Source organism: Perognathus longimembris, chromosome 23 (assembly GCF_023159225.1).
Source record: "Perognathus longimembris pacificus isolate PPM17 chromosome 23, ASM2315922v1, whole genome shotgun sequence".
Classification (NCBI taxonomy): Eukaryota; Metazoa; Chordata; class Mammalia; order Rodentia; family Heteromyidae; genus Perognathus; species Perognathus longimembris.
In genome coordinates this window covers 30,486,309-30,512,563 of record NC_063183.1, presented here as the reverse complement: position 1 = coordinate 30,512,563, position 26,255 = coordinate 30,486,309, and the positions used below count along the sequence as shown (strand labels likewise).

Here is a 26,255-nt window from a genome sequence, read left to right as displayed (position 1 = left end):
CTAATTCCTTTTGATGGTCAACATGTTTTTTTTTTTTTTTTTGAAGCTGCTAGCACTATTTATTTATTTACCAACCTGTCCTGGGGCTTGGACTCGGCCTGAGCACTGTCCCTGGCTTCCTTTCGCTCAAGGCTAGCTAGCACTCTACCACTCCAGCCACAGCACCACTTCTGGCTTTTTCTGTATATGTGGTGCTGAGGAATTGAACCCAGAGCTGCATGCATGCAAAGCAAGCACTCTACCACTGAGCTGTATTCCCAGCCCACTTCTTAACTTTTTATAGGTCGATGTACCTAAGAAACAGATATTATTGCCTTTTTCTGTGTGTGTATGATCAGTGTTATATGGAACCCAGGATAGATGTATAAGCCACACTTGTGACTGGACGTAGTTAATCCCTCATTATCTACAGAATTTGAATTGTTAATGAAATTAGCCCAAAAGGTAGAACCTAAAAATAAGTTTTGAGGAACAGAATCTTATGTCTGTGTTCTCATCGTTCCAGAAAGAAAATAAAATGAAATTGTGTATGTTTGAATAGCTGTTAGGTTTGGTGTTCTTTGTAGATAGAAATTACAAAGTTTTAAGAGTGATTGCTACTAAACAAGTATTTGTGTTCACCATTGTATGGTTAGCTATGTTCTTAGTTTGTGACTTGATGCAACTTCTGCTGGTATAGCAAGAGTTGTGAAAATGTTGGGGTGAGATAATAGATGCTTTCCTCTTTAGTAACTTTTGTTCTCCTTTTTGGTGTAAGTTACTACTATAATTCTAAGATTTTTACCTTGCATTTCAAAATCACTTATAGTAAATCATTATGAGTTAAATTCTCCATGAGCTTCCAACTTGCTTATTTTTCTAAGCCCATATCCTGCTTTATATATTATGAAGATTTGTGGGGGAGGGTCCTTAGGGAAAAGCTTCCTTATAGCTGTCCTCTTTATCATTTCAGAGAGGACAAGGGATCAGCAAACTATTCACATATTACACACTGAACTCTGAAGACTGAAATTCTTGAGATAGTAGGCAATATTCATGAAATCTTGGAGTATTAAGGTCTTCAGGCTGGGCACTGATTCATGCCTGTAAGTTCAGCACTTGGGAAGCTGAGGCTCATTTGAGTTTTGGGCTATGAAATGAGACCCTATCTGAAAAACATATGAGGTCTTCAGATTTGCATTGTTTAAACATCACTATCACATTCTTTTTTTTTTTTTGGCCAGTCCTGGGCCTTGGACTCAGGGCCTGAGCACTGTCCCTGGCTTCCTTTTTGCTCAAGGCTAGCACTCTTCCACTTGAGCCACAGCGCCACTTCTGGCCATTTTCTGTATATGTGGTGCTGGGAAATCGAACCCAGGGCCTCATGTATACGAGGCAAGCTCTCTCGCCACTAGGCCATATCCCCAGCCCCTCACTATCACATTCTTTGTAATCTCAAAGATAAATCCTTTCTACTACATATTCTAGAATCCATTTCTTCTATCCATTGACCTATTATTACCTGTCTTTGTCAGTAGGTTATCATTGGTTGCTTTCCCCCTACCTCCTTACCTCAGCCTGGGTTCTGGGATTTCAGGCTTGCACCACCATTTCTTAATATTTTTTACCTTGCAACAAATTTTTAACTTAAACTTTCTTTTATGGGCAGTTATGGAGCTTGAACTCAGAGCCTGGATGCTGTCCCTGAGCTTTTTTGCTCAAGGGTCGTGCTCTACCACTTTGAGACACAGTTCGACTTCCCTTTTCTGGGTGGTTATTAGAGTCTCACAGACTTTCCTGCCCAGGCTACCTTTGAATCACAATCCTCAGATTTCAGACTCCTGAGTAGCTAGGATTACAAGTGTGAGATCAGCCAGTGCCCACCACAAATTTTAACTTCTTTGAAGAAGGATTATCCTTTAAACTTTAGTGGGTTTCTGCTAGCTCTTAGTACTGATACAGAATGTCATAGATTAATTCATGTATCACCCCACATCTCAAATTATTTAAGAATATTAATCCCTGGTGTATGTGAGTGTTAACTTTGGAAATAGGCCTTTTAGACTTAATCAAGTTGATTTGAAGTCCCAGCCTAATCCACTATGACCGGTGTCCTTCTTAGAAGAGTAAACAGAATTAAACTGGAGATATGGCTTAAGTGGTAAAGTGTCAGCCATGAACAAAAAAGCCAAGGAAAAGCCCTAAGTTCAAGTCCCAGTACTGCCCTCTCCCCTCAAGAAAAAAAACACAACCCTTTTTGATTTGTTATTTGATAATTTGTCTTCTATAATATTGCTATACTGTACAACAGTATAGTTTTGTGGGAAGAACAAGGTCTTTTGAGTCAAACCCTGAGTTTACAATTTTGCTTTTTTTTTTTTTTAAAACCTATTCAATGTTTCTTCACCCAAACTTAAGAGGATTGATAAAATAAAATATGTAGAGAACAATCTACTACAAAATCTGACATTTACTAATGTTAGTTCCTTTCTTTGGTTCATTGATACAATTATTCTTGACAAAATTTGGGCTTATATTTTTCTAAAGTCCAAATATATCAATTCCACTGACGAGAGATATACTGAGTACCTGTTGAACTGTGTGTTAAAATGATCTTAAAAGCATATTCTCACTGTTCATTTTCTTTTCCATTCTTGTTTACATTTTTCTCCTTTCTCTTATTTCCATGATAAGAAACTGAAGAATCTCGAGGTTCCATAGAATTCATAAAACAAGATTCTTCTTGAAAAATGATGGCTAGCTGTGAAGAGAGAGATAAAATAAATATTCATGTATATAGGCTTATAATACGCTATAACCAGTAGTTGTTTTGGATACTTAAGGAGTATTTTTCTGTTTTGTTTTGTTTTCTTTTGGTTTTTGCCAGTTCTGGGGCTTGGACTCAGGGGCTGAGCATTGTCCCTGGCTTCTTTTTGCTCAAGGCTAGCACTCTACCACTTGAGCCACAGCGCCACTTCTGGCCTTTTCCATATATGTGATGCTGAGGAATCAAACCCAGGGCTTCATGTATATGAGGCAAGCAGTCTTGCCTCTACTTCATATTCCCAGCCTGACTTAAGGAGTATTTTCTGTATGCACTTTTTATTTGTCTAAATGTTTCAGCTTGACTGGTTTTGGTGAATTCTTACTGATCTTAGCTCTGGATTGTAATCTCTCAACAAACAATGATTATGTCTATCTGATGTGCAGTTTTGTCATCTAATAAATGCTATTTTATGATAATAGAAAAATGATGGCTAGGATTTAGTTATTTACAGGAAAGGTAAAAGAACATTCAAGGAGCTCCCTTCTATACTGTAGAGGAAAAGAAACCTTTTCTCTCCTCAAAAAATTTGGTAAGAGGGCTGGGAGTGTGGCTTAGCGGTAGAGTGCTTGCCTTGCATGCATGAAGCCCTGGGTTTGATTCCTCAGCACCACCACGTAAACAGAAAAAGCTGGATGTTGCGCTGTGGCTCAAGTGGTAGAGTGTTAGCCTTGAGCAAAAAGAAGCTAGGGACAGTGCTCAGGTCCTGGGTCCTGAGTCCCAGCCCCAGGACTGGCAAAAAACAAACAAAAAATTTGGTAAAAATAAAAGGATAAGCGGGCAGGGAGCTAGTGGCTCACACCTGTAATTCTGACTGCTCAGGAGGCTAAGATGTGAGGATTACATTTCAAAAACAGCCTGGGCAGGAAAGTCCATGAGACTCTCATCTCCAATAAACTACTCAGAAAAGGCTGAAAGTGGCTCTGTGGTTCAGGTAGCAGAGAGCTAGCCTTGAGCAGAACAAGCTCAGAGACAGTGCCCAGACCCGAGTTCAAGCTCCAGGACCAGTCAGAAGAAAAAAAAATCCTAATGCCTAAGCAAAAATGCCCAACATGCTAGTCATCAGAGAAATGAATATTAAAACCACAGGTAGAGGGCTGGGAATGTGGCCTAGTGGTAAAGTGCTCGCCTTGTATATATGAAGCCCTGGGTTTGATTCCTCAGCACCACATATATAGAAAAGGCCGGAAGTGGCGCTGTGGTTCAAGTGGTAGAGTGCTAGCCTTGAGCAAAAAGAAGCCAGGGACAGTGCTCAGGCCGTGAGTCCAAGCCGCAGGACTGGCAAAAAAAACCACACAAACAAAGCAAAAAACAAAACCACACGTAGAGCACAAGTTGGCAGATAAGTAAATGTTATAAAGCCTCTCTAACCTGAGTGTAGCCGACCAGCGAGAATGTGGGAGGGAGGTTGCAAGCAGTGTCAACTGGAGGAAACTCACAGGGATTCCACTCACAGAGTAACCACCGAAATTCCCAGTGAGACTCAAAGGAGGAGATCGGGACAGTGCAGTGGGGATGAGAAGTGTCTGCAAAGTGAGCACTCTAAATGCCCGCATACAGTAGGTTGGTGCATTCACGAGACAGAAAGTACTCAACATGAGGATCCACTGGTGTCAGATAAGGCTGTCTGTTCTGTAGGATCTGCAGGATGCTGCAGGCGTAGACCCTCCCCAAAAGGAAAGCAAACAAAACCAAAAATACTAGAGATTCAGAAACATCCTTTGCCTGATTGGTTCTTATCTGCAGCTCCACCTCCATCTTGGTACTCAGATGTCATGGCAAAAACCAAGATTGCCTTAAATATCTGCCAGGTCAGGAAATAGCCATCGTCTTGGGAGAAGTCTGGGGTATAAGGGCTCTGAGTCCAGAGATGGAGTCTGGGGTGTCCTGGATGCCCCTATGCACTGCACCTAGGATTTTCCTAAGCCTGACTAAGGCTAGAGAAGGGATCTGCTGCTAGAAAGGTACCCAAGATAGAGGGAAGTGGCAGAAACCTGGGGACCTCAGAACATGGACTCTTCCTAGATAGGGATAAGGACAGAGGCTCAGGCTTTGAGGCAGATGGGCACAGTATGGGCTCCCCAAGTAATTGCTATATCCCAACCAGACCTATATACTTGGTCTTCCATCAGGTTTAGACTTTCTGCCAAGGCCATTCCAGTTCTGTTGGTGGGGTACTTAGTCATCTCATATTGTTTTCTCAGTTGACACAGTGGCTCCCCTCTATATAGAGTATGTATGTTCCTGCTGATACCTTCAGGGAAGTAGAGGAACTAGGGCTACTTGGGGTATTTGGCAGTCCAGTCTGTGTCAGGAAGCAGTTCTTACAGCATGCCGTGTGATACCTGACTTCTGAAATAATAGGAAGCACCTTCTGAGCAAGAACAACTATTCTTATTTTTACCAAGTAGTGGTACAAAGAGTGTCAATTTCAGAAGTCAGGTTATGAGTACAATGCATTTTGATCAATGCCACTCCTTCCATCGTTCTCCCACATCTTTCTCCATCCTGTCCCTACCTTCAAGCCATGTAGTTCAGTTTTTACATAGTGTACATTGAATATAATGACTGTAATGCTTACCCTTCCTCCCTCCATTTGTGTGTCTCCCCATTTCTTCCCCTAACATGTTTCAGCTTCCTGGCATTCATTTTGTTAGACAGTGTGTTAGGAGCTAAAGATTCTTCATAATTTTTTATTTTTATTTATTTATTTATTTATTTATTTTTGGCCAGTCCTGGGCCTTGGACTCAGGGCCTGAGCACTGTCCCTGGCTTCCCGCTCAAGGCTAGCACTCTGCCACTTGAGCCACAGCGCCGCTTCTGGCCGTTTTCTGTATATGTGGTGCTGGGGAATCGAACCTAGGGTCTCGTGTATCCGAGGCAGGCACTCTTGCCACTAGGCTATATCCCCAGCCCCTATTTATTTATTTTTTTGGCCAGTCCTGGGCCTTGGACTCAGGGCCTGAGCACTGTCCCTGGCTTCCTTTTGCTCAAGGCTAGCACTCTGCCACTTGAGCCACAGCGCCACTTCTGGCCGTTTTCTGTATATGTGGTGCTGGCGAATCGAACCCAGGGCCTCATGTATACGAGGCAAGCTCTCTTGCCACTAGGCCATATCCCCAGCCCCGATTCTTCATAATTTTTGGATGAAGAGTTAAGATTTCACTACTTTATTTCCTCAGAAGAATTCCCTTGGCTATGTAACTTGTGGGTAGGGATGGGAGGGAAAAACTGGAGAAAAGTAAAAGAAGTGGTGACATTGTCACAGGGTATGCAGTAATTTTCAGTGCTTCAAGTCCTAATTGTCTATCTTCCTTACCACCTCTCTGGCAGGGAAGATCGTCCTTCGGACAGTGTTAGCTCAGGGCTTTTGCTCAATGTCCTTATAAGGACATAGTTTCAAAACTTATCAACAGGAGGCCTTTTCTGTTTAACATCAGATGATTTGCTCTCCCTTTACAATATCTGTTGATTGATGGATGGATTGATTGCCTGAACTCAGGGCCTGGGAGTGCTGTCTCTTAGCATTTTCGATCAAGGCTGGCACTACCACTTGACCCACAGCTGGTGGTTAATTGGAGATTAGAGTCTCAAAAACTTTCCTGTCCCTGCTGGCTTTGAACCTTGATCTTCAGATCTCAGCCTCTTGAATAGCTAGGGTTACAGGAATGAGCAGCCAGCCCCAGCTTGCTCTTGTGTTTTCTTAATTATTTTCTTCCATTCAGTACCAGGGTGGAGGGAGATGAGATGTGTATAACTATAAAAGATGATATGAGAGGGATCTTTTTGATGATGGAATAGTTGTGTGTGTTGATTGCAATTGTGGTTACAGAAATTTACACACATAAACTACTAGAGTAGCACAGAATTGTACATACAATGTGTTACACATAGTATCAGTGTCTGCTTCCTAGGTTTGATGCAGTAGTATCATTACATGAGATGTCCCCCTGGCAGAATTGTATGGAGGTATATGTAGCATCTATCTGTATTCTATCTTTGCACAGGTAATCTAACTATCTCAAAACTCAGAGATTTAAAAATGTTCTTTAAAAAATGAATTGGCATTTATCATATGCCACTGGTATTGCTGTGTCTGATTAGTATAAATCTGAATGTGTATTTGTGTGATGTAGACAATCTATTCATAAATCTGAATGTGTATTTGTGTGATGTAGACAATCTATTCATAGAAGTATTTTAGTTACATTTTACAATTAGATGAAGTGTGTGTAAAGCAAGAACAGAGGATTTTTTTGTGTGTATAAAGTCTTAGCATATCCAAGGCCTGTTTTTTTTTTTTTTTGGCCAGTCCTGGGGCTTGGACTCAGGGCCTGAGCACTGTCCCTGGCTTCTTTTTGCTCAAGGCTAGCACTCTGCCACTTGAGCCACAGCGTTGCTTCTGGCCGTTTTCTGTATATGTGGTGCTGGGGAATTGAACCCAGGGCCTCATGTATATGAGGCAAGCACTCTTGCCACTAGGCCATATCCCCAGCCCCCCAAGGCCTGGTTTTAATTTGTAATTGAATGGTGAGTTCTTTTTTTTTTTTTTTTCTGTTGCTCTTGGGGCTTGAACTCAGGGCCTGTGCGCTGTCCCTAAGCTCTTTTGCTCAAGGCAAGTGCTCTCTCACTTAAACCACAGTGCCATGTTGGGTTTTCTGGTGGCTAATTGGAGATAAGAGTCTCCTTGGGGACTTTTCTTCCCAGACTGGCTTTGAACCAAGATCCTCAGATCTCAGCCTTCTGAGTAGCTAGGATTATAGGCATGAGCCACCAGTGCCCAGCTGAATGGTAAGTTTTAATTCCAAGCTTGCTTTTTTTTTGCCTCATTTGGTACACTTTTCTTTTTTTCTGGTCCTGAGGCTTGAACCCAGGGCCTTGGCACTGTCCCTGAGCTTTTGTGCTTAAGACTAATGCTTTACCATTCCAGCCACAGCTCCACTCCTGGATTTTTGCTATTTTATTAGAGATAAGAGTCTCACAGACTTTCCTAGGCAGGCTTTGAACCACAATCCACAGATCTCAGCCTCCTAAGTAGAAAGGATTACAGGTGTGAGCCACCAGCACCTAGCTTTTGGTATACTTTTACATTTTTATTGACTCCTAAGGGATAATGACCATAGTCCTGAGTTCTGGGTTGGATACTGCACATAGAGGTGTCACCTTGATAAACATTGATTACTTTTGATTTGTCATTAGATATTTCAGATAATTCATTGCTTAATATAGAGTTAATGAGTGGTCTTGCTGATAAGATTTGGGAAAAACATGAATAGATGTTCAACTCAAAAATATTTGAAAGTTGATCCACTATATACCCCCAAAAAAGAAATATTCTTATGCAAGTCTATTTAGCACTAATAAATTAACATAATTCTTTTTTTAAAAGTTGGGGGGATGGGAATGTGGCTTAGTGGTAGAGTGCTTGCCTAGTACACATGAAGCCCTGGGTTCAATTCCTCAGCACACATAAACAGAAGTGGTGCTGTGGCTTAAGTGGTAGAGTGCTAGCCTTGAGCAAAAAGAAGACAGGGACAGTGCTCAGGCCCTGAGTCCAAGCCCCAGGACTGGCAAAAAAAAGGGGGGGGAGGGGTCAGGCGCTTGGGGGCTCATGCCTGTAATTCTAGTTACTTAGGAGAGTGAGACCTGAGGATCACGGTTCAAAGCTAGTTTTGTCAGAAAAGTCCATGAGACCCTTATCTCCAATTAGTCACCAGAAAACCAGAAGTGATGCTGTGGCTCAGTCATAGAGCACTAGTCTTGAGTGAAAGAGCTTAGGGACAGCATGTAGGCCAGGTGTTCAAGCTCTATGACTGACAAAAGAATGTTGGGAGGTATAAATAGAGGTGTTTTTTTTGCATTTATGATCAAGCTCAAAGTGATTATGAACAAAAATATGTGTAGAACTCTATATAACTGTATATTCTTTTTTTTTTTTTTTTTGCCAGTCCTGGGCCTTGGACTCAGGGCCTGAGCACTGTCCCTGGCTTCCTTTTGCTCAAGGCTAGCACTCTGCCACTTGAGTCACAGTGCCACTTCTGGCCATTTTCCGTATATGTGGTACTGGGGAATTGAACCCAGGGCTTCATGCATACGAGGCAAGCTCTCTTGCCACTAGGCCATATTCCCAGCCCCTATAACTGTATATTCTTTAGTAAAATGAAAACTTCTTTTTTCAGCTTAAACTACAGAACAACATTTCTTATCAGATGGCAGATATTCATCATTTAAAAGGTAAGAAACTTACCTATAAAGGTAGAATCTACTACATGTATAAAACCTTCAAGAAGTAAGGAACAATAAGATAGAAAAATGAAGTAATGTCATAACAAAGCTCCTCTGGCAGTTTATCCAAATTTGTCTTAAGATATGATAAAAATGTAATGTTTATTAATATGTAGTAAATGCAACTTTAAATTTGAGGTCTGTATCTTTAATTTTGTCCATGGAAGATATTCATGCAATTAAATGTTCTTAAAGAATCTTCAGTGAAAATTGAACTGTAGCTTCTGAGGTTATCACATTTTTTTAGAGAAAAAAAGTATGGTCCTTCTGCATAGTATTTATTATGCTCAAATAATCCACTCAGGTCTGAGGATACTTTGGATACTGTAGGGACAGAAAGAAACATGGAAGCCAGGCAAATGTATCATTTTTTTAATTTTTTTATTTTTTTTGGCCAGTCGTGGGCCTTGGACTCAGGGCCTGAGCACTGTCCCTGGCTTCTTCCCGCTCAAGGCTAGCACTCTGCCACTTGAGCCACAGCGCCGCTTCTGGCCGTTTTCTGTATATGTGGTGCTGGGGAATCGAACCTAGGGCCTCGTGTATCCAAGGCAGGCACTCTTGCCACTAGGCTATATCCCCAGCCCCAGGCAAATGTATCATAAATAAATGTAAAGTACTGAATTTTAAAATACATAAATACAAATGAAGCATTGGGAGGTAACTAAAGCTTTTATAGAAAAAAAAGAAAGCAAGCACACCATCCTGTGTGGCCTTTTGGACTTTGCTCTCTGAGAAACTCTCCACTCACACCCTTTGCTTAAACAGAACTGGTTATTTTTAAAACTTTACCTGTGAGCCAGTGGCTCACACCTGTAATTCTAGCTACTCAGGAGGTTGAGACCTGAGGGTCACAATTTGAAGCCAGCAAACAAATCCATGAGACTTATTTCCATTTAGCCCCAAAAAAGCTTGAAGTAGAGGTGTGGCTCTAGTGATGAAGCCCTATCCTTGAGTGAAAATGCTAAGCATGAGTTTAGACCCTGAGTTCAAGCCTACTACCAGCACTAAAAAACAAAACAAAATAGAAAAGCCTGGGGGAGTGATAAATGCCTGTAAACCCAGCACTCTGGAGCCCGAGACAAAGGAATCTTGAGTTTGAGGCCACAAAAGACACATTGGTTGTGTACTAACAGCCAATTTATCTTAAAAGTTCAGTATTTTCTACTTTTATGAAGTAGATAGATTTAAAGAGGGAGAAGTGTGGGCTTTTTTTTGGACTGTCCCCACAGCTTAGTGTTTGCCTACATATTATAAAAAGATGTGCAATTTCAAAAGTATTTCAAGTTGCTACAAAACAATCAAGGCCATATTGTTTTATAGTAAGTCTTATTGGCCATGGATGGACTGTAAAAGATAATTAAATGTGTTGTTAATGATGTAATTTAACTCCCCATGGGCATGTATAAAGAAAAGGACAAGTGTGTAATTAAAAGAGCAGCCATCGGTTCCCAATAGTAAACTTGATGCCTTTTGCTTCTTACCTGTGCGGACAGAGCAACTTGCTGAGCTACGGCAGGAGTTTCTCCGACAAGAAGACCAGCTTCAGGACTACAGAAAGAACAATACTTACCTTGTGAAGAGGTTAGAATATGAAAGGTAAGATGCTCCATGTAACTATGGTTTATGAATCTAAAATATTAGGTCCAGTTTTTAGGCTTAATTCACTTCTTCCTGTCTGGCTTCTGGTTTTCTTTTTTCAGGTCTTATAAATTCATACTATTTCATCTTCAGTGGCTCTTGAGAATAGTTTGATATGTTACCACTGTGACAGTTTCTCTTAGAAGACATGCTAAGTTTGTGTTGTCAGATTCATCATGAAGCAAAAATCTCTGAGGCCCTTAGTCTTGCCAAATGAAACATGGCAAAGACTGACAGGAGATTGTGTGCTTCTTTGTGAGGGGCCTGCAGTAGATGAAGTGAACACTGGGAGATGTCCTTGCCCTACGAGTCCTAGCCATCTCTGCTCTGCACTTGAGCCTCCCTGCTGTCACTTGTCCACCCAGGGAAGATGTTGAGAGCATCTTAGGAACCTTTCTAGCAACCACTCTAAAAAATTTACATTTACATCAATTTTATGAAAAAAAAGGCATCTTTAAAATTTTTACACCAAACATAAGAAAGATTTGCCATGTTTTAAAAAGTTTATCCTTTTGGGTGTTACTGCCATAGGTTATCAGTATGCATTTGCTTATATATGGGTATAGTATCCTAACAGTATTCAGGACCTTGTCATATACCTATAGTAGTAAGGATTTAACATATATCATATTCCAGCATATTAATATATTAATGTTTGCTCTGTTTCTCCCAGTTACATAAGTGGAACTGGACAACTGTAGTTAGCCTTTTCTCACTACTAAGACTATCACAGCTTTAAAATTTTTTCATGCAAAAAGAGATCTCCTGGGGCTGGGGATATGGCCTAGTGGCAAGAGTGCTTGCCTCGTATACATGAGGCCCTGGGTTCGATTCCCCAGCACCACATATATGGAAAACGGCCAGAAGGGGCGCTGTGGCTCAGGTGGCAGCGTGCTAGCCTTGAGCAAGAAGAAGCCAGGGACAGTGCTCAGGCCCTGAGTCCAAGGCCCAGGACTGGCCAAAACAAAAAAAAAAGATCTCCTATCTTGTTTTGCTAGTGTATATTTTCAAATATAGACTTCCTGAGAAGAAATATTTTACCAGTTTGGTTGTTCTTTTCTTATAAAATAGTATTTATAATAGAATAGAATAGAATAGAATAAGACTTGTTTTCATTGTTCCAATTTCTACTTTATGCCTTGCTCCCATTAAAGGTTGAAATGTTTAAGAGTTCTAACTGAATGATTTGGCTTTTGTCATTTCTGTCACTTTGCTCTTTCCCATGCAAGTGTAGGCGGTATTAAGAAGTCACTTCAGCATAGGATAATCTAAAAGAATGACTATGTAACTTAGTTTTCAGTGTGGACAGCAGATCAAGGAATTAAGAGCACAGCATGAAGAAAATATTAAAAAATTAGCCGACCAGTTTTTGCAGGAACAGAAGGTAAGCTTTAAAAATACACTTAGACTGAAATAAGTTCTTATTATAAATCATGTAATTTAGAAACTGAAGTTATACTTTTGTCATAAAGAATTCTTTAAATTTTTTTTTTCAAATTTTGATTTTGTTGCTGGTACTGGGGCTTGACTTTAGGACTTTGGTGCTATCCCCAAGCTTTTTGCTCAAGGATAGTAATCTTATCATTGGAGCCACAGCTCCATTTCCTGCTTTTTTAGTGGTTAACTGGAGATCAGAGTCTCCTGGACTTTCCTGCCCCTGCTGGCTTTGAACAGTGCTCCTCAAATCTCAGCCTCCAGAGTTGCTAGGGTTACAGGCATGAGCCACCAGCACCTGGCTTTCCCTTAGCTTTTTTGCTCAAGGCTGGTTCTCTGCTACTTGAGCCATACTTCCTCTCTGATCAGTGAAGATCTCAAGGACAGTTCTGCCTGGGTTAGTTTTGAACCTCTCTCCTCAGATCTCAGCCTCCTAAATAGCTAAAATTAAAGATGTGAGCCCCCAGGACCCTGCTTATTTCTTGTAGATTTTTATTATTACTTTTATAGCATTACTAATAATTACATTGCATAATGCTTTAGTGTATACAAAGCATTTATTTATGCATGAATTCTCTAGAGGATCCCACATATATGGCATTCAAAATATATTTCCTTCATTCTCTGCCTTCTGAAATTTCCTCCTGAAGCGACTAAAAAATAGTCCACCAATACAATTGAGTTGGGCCTAACCATGTACTGGAAGACTTAAAATCCTAAGAGGACAATGTGGTCAGGAACAGATTGTAGGGAGCATTGACTTGGATGTTTGCCTACCTTTATTGCTATGCTTGAGTGTTCAGCACTATAGGGAAAGTGTTTGTATGTTTTTCATTCTTGTTGCCTTCTTGGGGACAAGCCTGACAGTCTCAGTAGCCACCCATGTGCCAACCTCTTCCTGTTCTGCCATCCTGATTTGTGCTAGTGTGTCTACAATCACCCTGCCCCTAAGACCCAGGACAGTGTGTGTCACCACAACAACCTACACTGTTCAGCAGGCTGTCTTCCAGAGTCACCTCCTTAGTGTGCCAAAGAGGTCTTTTTGCTTAACATCTTAGGCCATTTGCCATAATTAGAGACTTAAAAATGTTTAGTTCCTTTATTTCATTATAGCTATTAAAAAAACTCAATAGAAAGGAGTTGGGGTATGGCTCAGTTGGTAGAGCAGTAGCCAGTTAGTGAAAGCATCATGTTCAGAGTTCAAGTCCTAGTCTTGGACCTAAAAAAAAAGCCCCAACAACCAAAAAACTGAATAGAAAATAATAGTATGTTCCATATCTCTTAGGAGTTAAAAATTTGGGCCCATGTTAAAGGTTTGTTTCAGAACATTAGTAACTATATCAATGTTTAAATATTTGAACTGAAAAATATTTACTGTTAACAAGTCTTTTATCTAACAGCAAGAGGCCCAAAAGGCTCAAGCAAATGATGGAAAAGATTTGGATATAAATGATCATGTCGTACCTAACAGTATTCCAAAAGAAGCTGAGAATGCTGCAGAAAAGAATGAAGAGCCCTCAAGTAATCATATTCCACATGGCAAAGGTATTATTACTGTTAATATTTTGTTCCATGATGATAGGATATTGACCTCCCACTATTAATTTGAACTCAAGGCTTCAAGTGAGTACTCAGCTGGCCCTCTACCACTTGAGCCACACCTCCAGTCTGGCATTTTTGCCGGTTAATTTGACACGGAGTCTTGCAGACTTATATGCCTGGGCTGGTTTTGAACTGTGATCCTCCAGGTCTCAGCTTCCTCAGCTATGATTACTTCCACTGGTACCCAACACTAGTACCCCCTCTTTTGTTTTCAATGCTTGGGTGCTAGGGAACTTAAGGCCTTGCACATGCACAGCAGGTAGTCTACCACTGTCCAAAAGGCCAGCCCTTTCATTTTTCATTTCCATTTGTTCATTTTGAAGTGATTATTTTCAGTCATAAAGACAATTAGGGGCTGGGGATATAGCCTAGTGGCAAGAGTGCCTGCCTCGGATACACGAGGCCCTAGGTTTGATTCCCCAGCACCACATATACAGAAAATGGCCAGAAGCGGCGCTGTGGCTCAAGTGGCAGAGTGCTAGCCTTGAGCGGGAAGAAGCCAGGGACAGTGCTCAGGCCCTGAGTCCAAGCCCCAGGACTGGCCAAAAAAAAAAAAAAAAGACAATTAGTTGATATGCACATACCTAAAATGGGTCATTGTGTGTATATGGAGGATCTAGAATATGTCCAACTTATGGCCGAGCATAATTTTGTTCTTTGTTTGTGTGCTTGTTTCCTGTAATATATATGTTAACTTAAAAAAAATCTTACAGGGGCTGGGGATATAGCCTAGTGGCAAGAGTGCCTGCCTCGGATACACGAGGCCCTAGGTTCGATTCCCCAGCACCACATATACAGAAAACGGCCAGAAGCGGCGCTGGGGCTCAAGTGGCAGAGTGCTAGCCTTGAGCGGGAAGAAGCCAGGGACAGTGCTCAGGCCCTGAGTCCAAGGCCCAGGACTGGCCAAAAAAAAAAAAAAAAAAAAAAAATCTTACAAGTCTGGAGCTGAGAATATGGCCTAGTGGTAGAGTGCTTATCTCATATACATGAAGCCCTGGGTTTGATTCCTCAGCACCACATATATGGAAAAAGCCAAAAGTGGTGCTGTGGCTCAAGTGGCAGAGTGCTAGCCTTGAGCAAAAAGAAGCCAGGGACAGTGCTCAGGCCCTGAGTTCAAGCTCCAGGACTGGCAAAAAAACCAAACCAAAACAAAAAAATCATGCAAGTCTGAAAAATAAGAAAGGAGAAAAGGGGGAAAATAAGAAAGGAGAAAAGGGGGAAGGAAGGGAGGGAGGGAGGATGGGAGGAAAGGCAGGCAGGCAAAGAAAAGGAAGGAAAATTATTTGACTTTTAAATTCAGGTATGATGTTTGTGTTTAAAAATTGGATCCTTTTAACAAACAGTACAAGAAATGTATCCAATGCCTAATGTATAAAACTGTAACCTCTCTGTAATTCAGTTTGATAATGAAAAAAATATATAAAAAAATTGGATCCTTTGGCAGAAAAGAAAGGAGTAAGTTATTTCGTATAGTTATGTCAACAACAAGATATAAAATTTTCAGTGGCTACAGTATATTGCTTTAGAAACTGATTATTCAATTTCATTCAAAACTGTCAATTTTTTTTAATGCTATTACTGGGACTAAACTCAAGGCCTGGGTGCTCCCACTTAGCCAGTTCCCTCAAGGTGGTGCTCTGCCACTTGAACTACAGCTTCCCTTCTACCTTTTTGCTAGTTAGTTGGAGATAAAAAGTCTCAAGGGTTTGGGAATGTGGCCTAATGATAGAGTGCTTTCCTAGCATGCACGAAGCCCTGGGTTCGATTCCTCAACACCACATATACAGAAAAGTCCGGAAGTGGCACTGTGGCTCAAGTGGCAGAGTGCTAACCTTGAGCAAAATGAAGCCAGGGACAGTGCTTAGGCCCTGAGTTCAAGCCCCAGGACTGGCAAAAAAAAAAAAAAAAAAAAAAAAAAAGGCTTATGGACTTTTCTACCCAGGGTTGCTTCAAACTATGATCTTCAGTAGTAGTTTAAGATTACGGGCATGCTGGCTCATTTTAAACTTCTGTAAGAACAATATATAGAATTACATCTCTTTGTTACTTGAGCAGAACAAATCAAACGGATTGGTGATGCAGGGATGCCTGGAATAGAAGAGAATGATGTAGCAAAAGTTGATGACCCTCCTGCTGGTAAGTAAAAGTAATTAGAGAATTTAACTGCAGTGATTATATTATTTTTCATGTGGCACCATTTTTGCTTGTTCCATTTCTTTCTTTTTCTTCCTTTTTAAAAATTTAAACTAGATGAGCTGAGAATATGGCCTAGTGGCAAGAGTGTTTGTCTCCCATACATGAAGCCCTGGGTTTGATTCCTCAGTACCACATATACAGAAAACGGCCAGAAGTGGCGCTGTGGCTCAAGTGGCAGAGTGCTAGCCTTGAGCAAAAAGAAGCCAGGGACAGTATTCAGGCCCTGAGTCCAAGCTCCAGGACTGGCCCAAACAAACAACAAACAAAATTTGAACTAGAGTCCATGTAGCCCATTGATCACCTTGAGTTTGCTGTGTAGCCCATGCTTGACCTTGATATCCTTCTGCTCAAACTTTCCATGTTCTGCCATGCCCCATGTCCATTCTTTTTTGGGGTAAAATATAAAAAGCCACAGATACCTGGATGATTGAAATTTCTTGTTACTCACTAATTGGATTATTTTTTTTCATACCCACTATTCTAAGATTGTTCAGCTGTTGGTGTGCTTTAATATGACATAGTGATTTCCTATGGGAATTATTTAAGTTTTAAGCCTTGGCTTGTCTGCACAGTGAATTGTCTGCACAGTGAATTGCCCACACTTTTGAACACTTTATTCAGTTTTTTTTTCTTTTACAGTCAATTTTATTCCATTATATTTCTTTCTTCATTAATGTGTCAAATTCTTATTCATGTCACTTAAAATCATAATCTTACTTGATATTATCCTAATCCCATTCACTTCTTTCATATTTTTGTTTGGGGGAGGGGGTCATAGCTATGTTTCTTAGCTATTGTAGATAACTTTCCCTGCCAACTTTAATTTGCCATGCTAAGAAAAAAAAAAACAACAGAACTAACAGAATGTTTTTGCCTCTTCTTGGTTGCTTTTATTCTTTCTTGGTTTTAAGAATTACCATGTGATGGCTGAGAATGTGGCTTAGTGGTAGTGCTTGCCTAGCATGCATGAAGCCTCAGGTTCGATTATGATAAGGTCTTGTGATGTAGCTAATTATCATTGTAAACTAACATCTCATTTTAACTATTACTTCCCTTGGTGTTAGTGACATTAAACTTATTACTGTTTATTGGCAATTTGATTGTCTTCTCTGGGATGTCAGCATTTTTGTCATTTTTAAAAATTGGGTTATTGATACTTTTCTTTTTCTCTTTTTCTTTTTTTGGTCATGGGGTTCAAACTCAGGGCTTGGGTACTATGTATGAGAATTTTGCTCAAGGCTACCACTCTACCATTTTGAGGCATTCTGCACTGATTATTTTTTTAAATAGGGTCTTTTTTTTTTTTGGCCAGTCCTGGGCCTTGGACTCAGGGCCTGAGCACTGTCCCTGGCTTCTTCCCGCTCAAAGCTAGCACTCTGCCACCTAAGCCACAGCGCCCCTTCTGGCCGTTTTCCATATATGTGGTGCTGGGGAATCGAACCGAGAGCTTCATGTGTAGGAGGCAAGCACTCTTGCCTCTGTTAAATAGGGTCTTGAGTTAGGCCTAGCCTGGTCTGGGCTGTGATCCTTGTACTTGTGCTTCTCCATGTTTCTGGGGACAACAGGCATGCATGCGCCACTCTGCCCAGCCATAGTATTTCCCCTGTAGCTGTGTTAGTTATGAGTCCTATGAGTTATGTTTCCAGTCAGTGGCTGAAATAAAGCCTCACAATTTTTTCTTTTAATATTCCTGGTCTCAAAACAGTGATCTCTGTCTCCTAAGTAGCTAGGATTTCAGTCGTGAGACACTGTGCCTGGCTCACATCAGTTGTTTATATACTTTATCTAGAGTTTATTTCTGTAGACTCCATTTTTTCCTGATATGGATTATATTTCTTGCTTCTTTATATGCCATTCGGTTTTGCACATTATATGAATGATATGCTTAGAAGGTGTTGGTTTTTTGAATTTTGTTCATTTAAACTATCAGAAAGTCCTCTTGGGGGCTGGGAATATGGCCTAGTGGCAAGAGTGCTTGCCTCGTATACATCAAGCCCAGGGTTCAATTCCTTAGCACCACATATATAAAAAAACATCCAGAATAGGTGCTGTGGCTCAAGTGGCAGAGTGCTAGCCTTGAGCAAAAAGAAGCCAGGGACAGTGCTCAGGCCCTGAGTTCAAGGCCCAGGACTGGCAAAAAAAAAGAAAGAAAGAAAGTCCTCTTGGTTCTATCAGGCTTATTTATGATACTTCATTACTATTTTTTTTTTTTGCAGTACTGGGGTTTGATACTATTATATTGTACTTTATATGTTCATATGTGCTGTATACATGCATGTATGTCACAATATATTATACTGTTATATCACAAAAGTTTGCTTCCCCCTCCTCTTTTTTTTTTTTTTTTTTTTTTTTTTTTTTTGCATTATCTAGTGATTGAATTAGGGCCTTGAGGTTGCTAGACCAAGTACTCTATCACTGGAGCCATGACCCTGTCCTTTTTTTTACTTTTACTTTTTTTCCAGATAGTTTCATGTTTTTGCCTACGCTGTCCTCAGACAGGATTCTTCTACCTCCTGAGTAACTAGATTACAGAAATGTGTCACCATGCCAAGCCTGTATCATACTCTCTATATGGAAGGTCTTACTGTTGAAAATGTGTGAAGGAGTTCATTGATTTATTCATTCATCATGTCTTCACTGAGTTCTTGCTACCTGCCAGATAGTATTCTAGGTGTTGAATGTACATAGTCAACAAGACAGAGTTCATATTGTCATGGAGTTTATATTCTGGCCAGATTTATTTATGTGCTACACTGTACCAATTAGTAATTATAAGTGAGTGCCTGTAATCCTAGGTACTCAGGAAGCTAAGATCTGAGGATTGTGGTTCGAAGCCAGTCTGGGCAGAAGTGTCTTACCTTTAGTTAACCAGCCAAAAGCTAGAAATGGAAGTGTGGTTTAAGTGGTAGACGACCAGCCTTGAGTGAAAAAACAAGTGAGTTTGAGAAACTCTGAGTTGAGGCCCTAGTAGCAACACACACACACACACACACACACTAATTATATGTTAGTCAATTGATATACCAATATAAGGATTACAAAATTAGAACAAGCATCATAGAATTAGTATATTATAAAAAGATTCCTGGCATTTGGATTTTAGCAGTCATATTATCTATGGGAATGATGCAGATATATTTTCTTTTTGTAGCTTTAAAGAAGCCCCCTGTTTTACTTTCTCCACATGAAAGCCACCAAGCAATCTCTCAGCTTCCCACTGGACAACCTCTCTCCCCAAATATGGCTCCAGGTATGAAGGCTTATTCTTAGCATTCCATTTGCAAACCAAGTTACTGCTCATGTATTCTTTTTTTTTTTTTGGCCAGTCCTGGGCCTTGGACTCAGGGCCTGAGCACTGTCCCTGGCTTCTTCTTGCTCAAGGCTAGCACTCTGCCACTTGAACCACAGCGCCACTTCTGGCCATTTTCTGAATATGTGGTGCTGGGGAATCCAACCCAGGGCCTCATGTATATGAGGCAAGCACTCTTGCCACTAGGCCATATCCCCAGCCCCTCATATATGCTTATATAGGAAATAAAACATGTCATTTAGCAGCATAGTGAATTAGCACCCATTATTCAAATTAATATTATATTTATTTAAGTGATTGATAAAAGCCAGGAAAAAATGGCTATCTAAAATTGCACTCTGGAGCCAGGCACTAGTGGCTCATACCTATAATCCTAGCTGCTGAGGAGGCTGAGATTTAAGGATCGCAGTTCAAAGATAGCCTAGGCAGGAAAGTCCATGAGACTCTGAGCTCCAATTAACCACCGGAAAACCAAAAGTAGAGCTGTGCTCAAAGGGTAGAGTGCTAGTCTTCAGCAAAAAAGCTTTCTATAAATTACCATGTATTAAACAATCACTGCAGTTAGGAACATGTTTGCTTTGTACTGAACACCCATTTGACTTTACACAGTGTTCCAAAATAGGAGTTGATATGATTGAAATAAGCTGATATAGGAGCTGATAGAAAGGATGCTGTAGAAATTAGTAGCATGGAGGTTTCTAAATCCAAAATTAATAGGAATAAATATAGTGGGCTGGGTGTATGGCTCAGTTAAAGAGTGCTTTCCCAGCTTGTGTGGCTCTGGGTTTGATTCCCAGCACCAGAAAAAAAAAATTCTTTAAAAGATTGAAATAAAGACTTTGATGAAGAAAGTGGGTGAGGGAGCTTGAGAGAAAGAGGTTCTGTCACAGAGATAATATTAAGAAAGAATCGAACAGGGGCTGGGGATATGGCCTAGTGGCAAGAGAGCTTGCCTCGTATACATGAGGCCCTGGGTTCGATTCCCCAGTACCATATATACAGAAAACGGCCAGAAGTGGCGCTGTGGCTCAAGTGGCAAAGTGCTAGCCTTGAGCAAAAGGAAGCCAGGGACAGTTCTCAGGTCCTGAGTCCAAGGCCCAGGACTGGCCAAAAAAAAAAAACAAAAAACAAAGAAAGAAAGAATCGAACAGTTAACACTTGTGAGTTACTATATGCATAGTTGAAGGTGACTTAGATGTTAGAAATTTCATAAGATTGGATTTTAGAAATTATCTTTGCATCTCTATTGTGTATCTGTTTGGTGGATAGATGTATAGTCAGTAGTGCAATGAATAGTAAGATTCCTATGGCTAAAATCACCTTGTTTACAAGATTTGATAAAAGAAATTGGAGTAAAGCATAGAAAAGGAAAATTACATGACTACCTAATCCCAGACAACAGTATTTCCTATTCTTAGTTTTTCTAAAGCTGGTTTTGTGAAGACTGTTTCTTCTGTAAAAGAGTTTCAGACTTCTAATTTGATATTCTTTTGCCATAGATTCACATGTAAACCACAACGGAAACCCTGGTACTTCCAAACAGAGCCCTTCCAATCCTCTTCAACGTCTACTTCCAGGCTCAAACATGGAGAGCGGACCCAGAATTCAACCCGATGCACTAAAGCAGGCGACCAAGGGCAGAGCCAGTGATCTCCACAAACTGAAGCAAAGTAAGAGTCAGTCGATGAATGTTAAGCTAAACATGTGATTTTAAATGTTTGTTTACAAGGCCGAAATAAACGCTCACCCGTGTAACAGTTTAATGAATGTGTAATGGAGTTATATACATGGAAAGAGAAAGTATTGTGTTACAATTGAAAAAAAAAACATGTTTTAAATAGAAACATTTTTTCAAGAAAATTGTAAAAATCTTATCTTCCCCAGTGTTAATAAATTTGAGATGAGTTGATTTTTTTAAAAATGCATTTAGTTCTTAGGAATTTATACTTCCTTGTAGAAATGAGGAAATATGGAGCATGTTAGGCTAATGAATGAAAATTTTGACTCAAAGAGAATGAAAAATGGGGAATTACTCCAGAGGACGCACGCACAGGTGAAGACAACCACCTTGAGGCAGCTGTTACTTCCAGTTATAGTTGCTTATTTAAGATATAAAGACAGAGGCAGAATGATTAAACAGACTGGTACTGTGTTATTTCAGAGCTATTGACCTTGATAAATAGATAATTCCTGTTAATCTTCATTAACCCTTTAGTTGGTAGAGTCTCAGGAAGTATAAGAAATCCCAGCAATAGATTTGGGTCAGGAACTGGGTGCTGGTGGCTCACACCTGTAATTCTAGCCACTCAGGAGACTGAGATCTGAGGATCGAAGTTTGAAGCCAGCCTGGGAAGGAAAGTCTGTGAGATGCTTATCTCCAATAAACTCTCAGAAAAAGCTGGAAGTAGTACTTTGGCTCAAGTGGTAGAATGCTAGACTTGAGCAAAAGGAACTTAGAGGTCGCTCCCAGGCCCCAGCGTTCAAGCCTCAGGACCAGGAAAAAGAAAAATTGGTTCAGGAGAATGTCTCTTAGGTCACCTCCCTTAAACTGCTTTGCTTTTCTTCTTTGCATGGCTTCACCTGACCTCCAAACTGATAGATTAGTTTGTCTTTGGTTTTTATTATAATTTCTGTATATAAATAATTTGTACAAAGGTTGCTAACAGGTTGAGAACTGGACAGTTAGTATCTGAATCTGTTCAAGGTATTTTGAACAGTTATTCATGATTCTACAATTATGTGAATATACAATAGTTAAGATATGTGTCACTGATTCTCCTCCCTTGATAGTTGAAAGGATATTTATGTATCTTTATTAAAATATTACATGAAAAAATGTTTCATTTGCAAAAATGTAGCTACTATTTTAAATGTAAAAATTATTGTGGTACTGGGGTTTAAACTCTGGACTTCACACTTAGCTAATCAGATGTTGTATTACTTAGGTCAGCCCTTTCTGCATTTTTTATTTTTTGAGAGGTCTTGCTTTGTGTCTGAACCAACATGGACCAAGACCTTCCTATTTGTACTTGCTGGGATGATAGGCAAGTACCACTGTGCCCACCCACTGGTTATGAGGAGTCTTGTGGATTTTTGTCCAGACTAGCCTCAAACCTCAGTCTTCTAGATCTTTGCCTCCCAAGTAACTAAGATGACAGGTATGTGCTACCTTACCTGGCTTGTACAACTTATTTTTAAGAGCCTGTTGAGTTTTAAACCCTTACTCCAAATTACTTTTCATGTATTCTTAATGAATATAAAGAATTGAAATCAAAGCATATTATTTATTTATTTATTTATTTATTTTGGCCAGTCCTGGGCTTGGACTCAGGGCCTGAGCACTGTCCCTGGCTTCATGTATATGAGGCAAGCACTCTTGCCACTAGGCCATATTCCCAGCCCATTGTATTTAATTTTTTAATTTGCATTAATTGACACTATTTTTTAAATTTTTTTTTCTAGTCCTAGGCCTTGAACTCAGGGCCTGAGCACTGTCCCTGGCTTCTTTTTGCTCAAGGCTAGCACTCTGCCACTTGAGCCACAGCGCCACTTCTGGCCACTTTCTATATATATGTGGTGCTGAGGAATCGAACCCAGGGCTTCATGTATACGAGGCAAGCACTCTCGCCACTAGGCCATATCCCCAGCCTTCTTAGATATCTTTTATTTTGTTTTGAGATAGTCTCATTTTGTAATCCCAGCTAGCCTTTAACTCACAATCCTGATTGCTACAGCATATGCCACCATATTTGGATGTCTTTCATATTTTTTACTTAACCGTTACATGCTTGTCATTTATTTTCTCTCATATACACACACACATACATATAAACACAGCATTGTTCTTTTTTTTTTTTTTGGCCAGTCCTGGGCTTTGGACTCAGGGCCTGAGCACTGCCACTTGAGCCACAGCGCCACTTCTGGCCACTTTCTATATATATGTGGTGCTGGGGAATCGAACCCAGGGCCTCATGTATACGAGGCAAGCTCTCTCGCCACTAGGCCATATCCCCAGCCCCCACAGCATTGTTCTTTTTTTTTTTTTGGCCAGTCCTGGGCCTTGGACTCAGGGCCTGAGCACTGTCCCTGGCTTCTTCCCGCTCAAGGCTAGCACTCTGCCACTTGAGCCACAGCGCCGCTTCTGGCCCGTTTTCTGTATATGTGGTGCTGGGGAATCGAACCTAGGGCCTCGTGTATCCGAGGCAGGCACTCTTGCCACTAGGCTATATCCCCAGCCCCCACAGCATTGTTCTTAATGCAATAGTATTTCACTTAGTTTTAACTGTCTTGATATGTATTAAGATTGCTTCACATTTAATCATTTTAATTTTTAGGACTGTGAGTACCTTTTCCCTCCAAATAATTTTCTCTTTCTCCCATTTTGATTGTTCCTTTAAAAATAGTCCCAAGAATGAATTACTGGGTCAAAGCAGTTGGCTAGCTAGTTAATTAGCTTCTGTTACATAGTATCCATTTCTTCTTTTTTCTCAGTCTTGGGGCTTGAACTCTGAGCCTGGGCACTGTCCCTGAGCTCTTCAGCTCAATGCTAGCACTCTACCACTTAAGCCATAGCATCACTTCTAGTTTTCTAGTGGTTAAGTGGAGATTAGACTCTCACATCCTTTTCTGCCTGGGCTGGCTTTGAACTGCAATCCCCAGATCTCAGCCTCCTGAGTAGGTAGGATTATAGATGTGAGCCACTGGTGCCTGGTCATTTATCTTTTTGTTACTGCTCTTTTTAGTTTAGGTTTTTCTTGAATGGGGAGCATTTGTTTTTATTTATTTTATTTTTGCCAGTCCTGGTGTTTGAACTCAAGGCCTAGGCACTGTCCTTGAGTTTGTTTTTGCTCAAGACTTAACACTTTCTACCATCTGAGTAGCACCACAGTGCTACTTGTGCTTTTTCAGTTTATGTGGTACTGAGCAATTGAATCCAGGGCTTCATGCATGCTAGGCAAGCACTCTACCACTAAGCCACCTTCCCAGACATCACCCCCCCCCCCCTCATTTTTTAGATAAGGATTCTAGGTAGTCCAAGCTGTCATTGGGCTTTTAGTCTTCCTGCCTCAGTGTCTCCAGTGCTGTGAACAGGCATGTACCACTACACTCAGCTCAGATTCTTCTGTATGTAGACTGTTTAAGAATGTCACTGGAGAGTCTTTTCCCATGTGACCTGGATACAGTGATTTTTTTATATCTTTTACTTGATATTTATAAGTTTATAATTTCTTAAAGATGGTTTAGTAAGAATTTTCTTCCTGATGAATTGTTGGTTGCTTATTTTGAGACAAGGACAGTGTCGGCCAGGCTGGCCTCAAACTCTTGGGCTGAAGGGATCCTTCCACTTGAGCCTGCCAGCTCTCTGAGATGTCAGGCACACACCATTACTCTGAGATAGCACAGGCTAGCTGGTTTTTTTTTTGTTGTTGTTTTGTTTTGTTTTTGTCAGTTATAAAGCTTGAACTCAGGGCCTGGGTGCTGTCCCTTAGTTTTTTTGCTCAAGGTTAGCACTCTACCACTTTGAGCCACAACACCACTTGCTTTCCTGCCTGGGCTGGCATTGAACTGTGGTCCTCAGATCTCGGCTTCTTAAGTAGCTAGAATGACAGGTATTCACCACTGGTGTCCAGCCTGCTAGGGTTTTGTTTTTATTAAATGAATTTTATTACAGTTATTTTCCAGTGTGTAATCGGTATATAATGTTTAGCCACATAGCCTGAGAACTTTGTAGCTTGTTCCTATATATATATATTTTTTTTAATGAGTTCCTGTATATTTTTGTGTTGTCTTTTTCAAGTATGTAAATGCTAATCTCTTAGGAGTATGTTGTTGCCTTTCCTGATATGAGGCTTCATGTTTTATCAGAATATTTCTAAATACAATCATTTTCATTGTGGATGTGCAGTTCACTGAAGTTACATTTCAGTGCCATTCCAGGTCTTCACAATGTGTTCTAGTATCTTCACTATCTAGTTGTAGGGCGTTCTTATCACCGTAAAGAAAACCCTGTACCCATTAATTAGTCACTCCCTGTTCTCTCCTACCCACAGCCCATGGCAACCACTAGACCTTCTTTCTACTTCAGCGGGTTCACCTATTCTATTTCCTATAAATGGAATCGTAAAAGTATGTGGCCTTCAGTGTCTGGCTTCCTTTACTTACCATAATGGTTTTCAAGATCCAGCCATGATATATAGCCTGTGTTAATACTTTATCTCTTTTTATGATTGGATAATATTCAAATGTGTGGAAACATTTTCCTTATTCATTTAACTGTTGATAGACACTTAGATTTTTCTGTGTTTTGGCTATTATGATAGTGCTGCTATGAATATTCATTAACAACTTTTCCCTCTACACCTGTTTTCAGTTCTTTTTGGTATGTATCTAGATGTGGAATTGCTGAGTCATATGCTAATTCTATGTTTAGCTTTTGAGGCACTGCCAAACTCTTTTCCACAACAGCTGCACCATTTTACATTCCTACCAGCAATAAAAGAGAGTTCTGATTTCTCTACATCCTTTCCAATACTTTTCTTTCTTCCTCTCTCTCTCTCTCTCTCCTGTTTCCATTTTAGTGGATGTGAAGTGGCATCTCATTGTGTTTTTGTGCAGTGCTGGGGATAAAAACCAAGGCCCTACTTCCTAGGCTGTGTGTATGTGTGTGTGTGTGATTTTTATTTGCATTTCACTAATGACTAATGATCTACAGTACTTTTTTTTATATACTTGTTGGCCATTTGTCCATTCAAGCCCTTTGCCCATTAAAAAAAAATTTACTTTCTTGGCTTTGTTTTTTGAGTTATAAATGTTGTTTAGATATTCTTGATCGTAGACCCTCAAATTACAGTGTGTGTGTGTGCACGCACGTGTGCGTACCAGCCAGTAGTAGTAAGGCTTGAATTTAGGGCCTTATACTCAGCCTTTTCTGCTCAGGGCTTACCCTCTGCCACGTTAGCCATATTTCCATTTTCAACTTTTTGC

At 40.4% G+C, this 26,255-nt stretch overlaps 1 protein-coding gene across 2 annotated transcripts in view; it reads left to right on the top strand.

Annotated features, from left to right (window-relative positions):
• Positions 1 to 26,255, top strand: part of Golm2 (golgi membrane protein 2) — a 40,961-nt gene that overhangs the window by 1,047 nt on the left and 13,659 nt on the right. For both annotated transcript variants that reach the window (XM_048332203.1, XM_048332204.1), the window contains exons 2-8: positions 8,983 to 9,037; positions 10,582 to 10,684; positions 12,020 to 12,110; positions 13,561 to 13,705; positions 15,818 to 15,898; positions 19,113 to 19,211; positions 20,771 to 20,941. In XM_048332203.1, the coding sequence (XP_048188160.1) occupies positions 8,983 to 9,037; positions 10,582 to 10,684; positions 12,020 to 12,110; positions 13,561 to 13,705; positions 15,818 to 15,898; positions 19,113 to 19,211; positions 20,771 to 20,941 (745 nt within the window). The remainder of the gene's footprint in view (positions 1 to 8,982; positions 9,038 to 10,581; positions 10,685 to 12,019; positions 12,111 to 13,560; positions 13,706 to 15,817; positions 15,899 to 19,112; positions 19,212 to 20,770; positions 20,942 to 26,255) is intronic.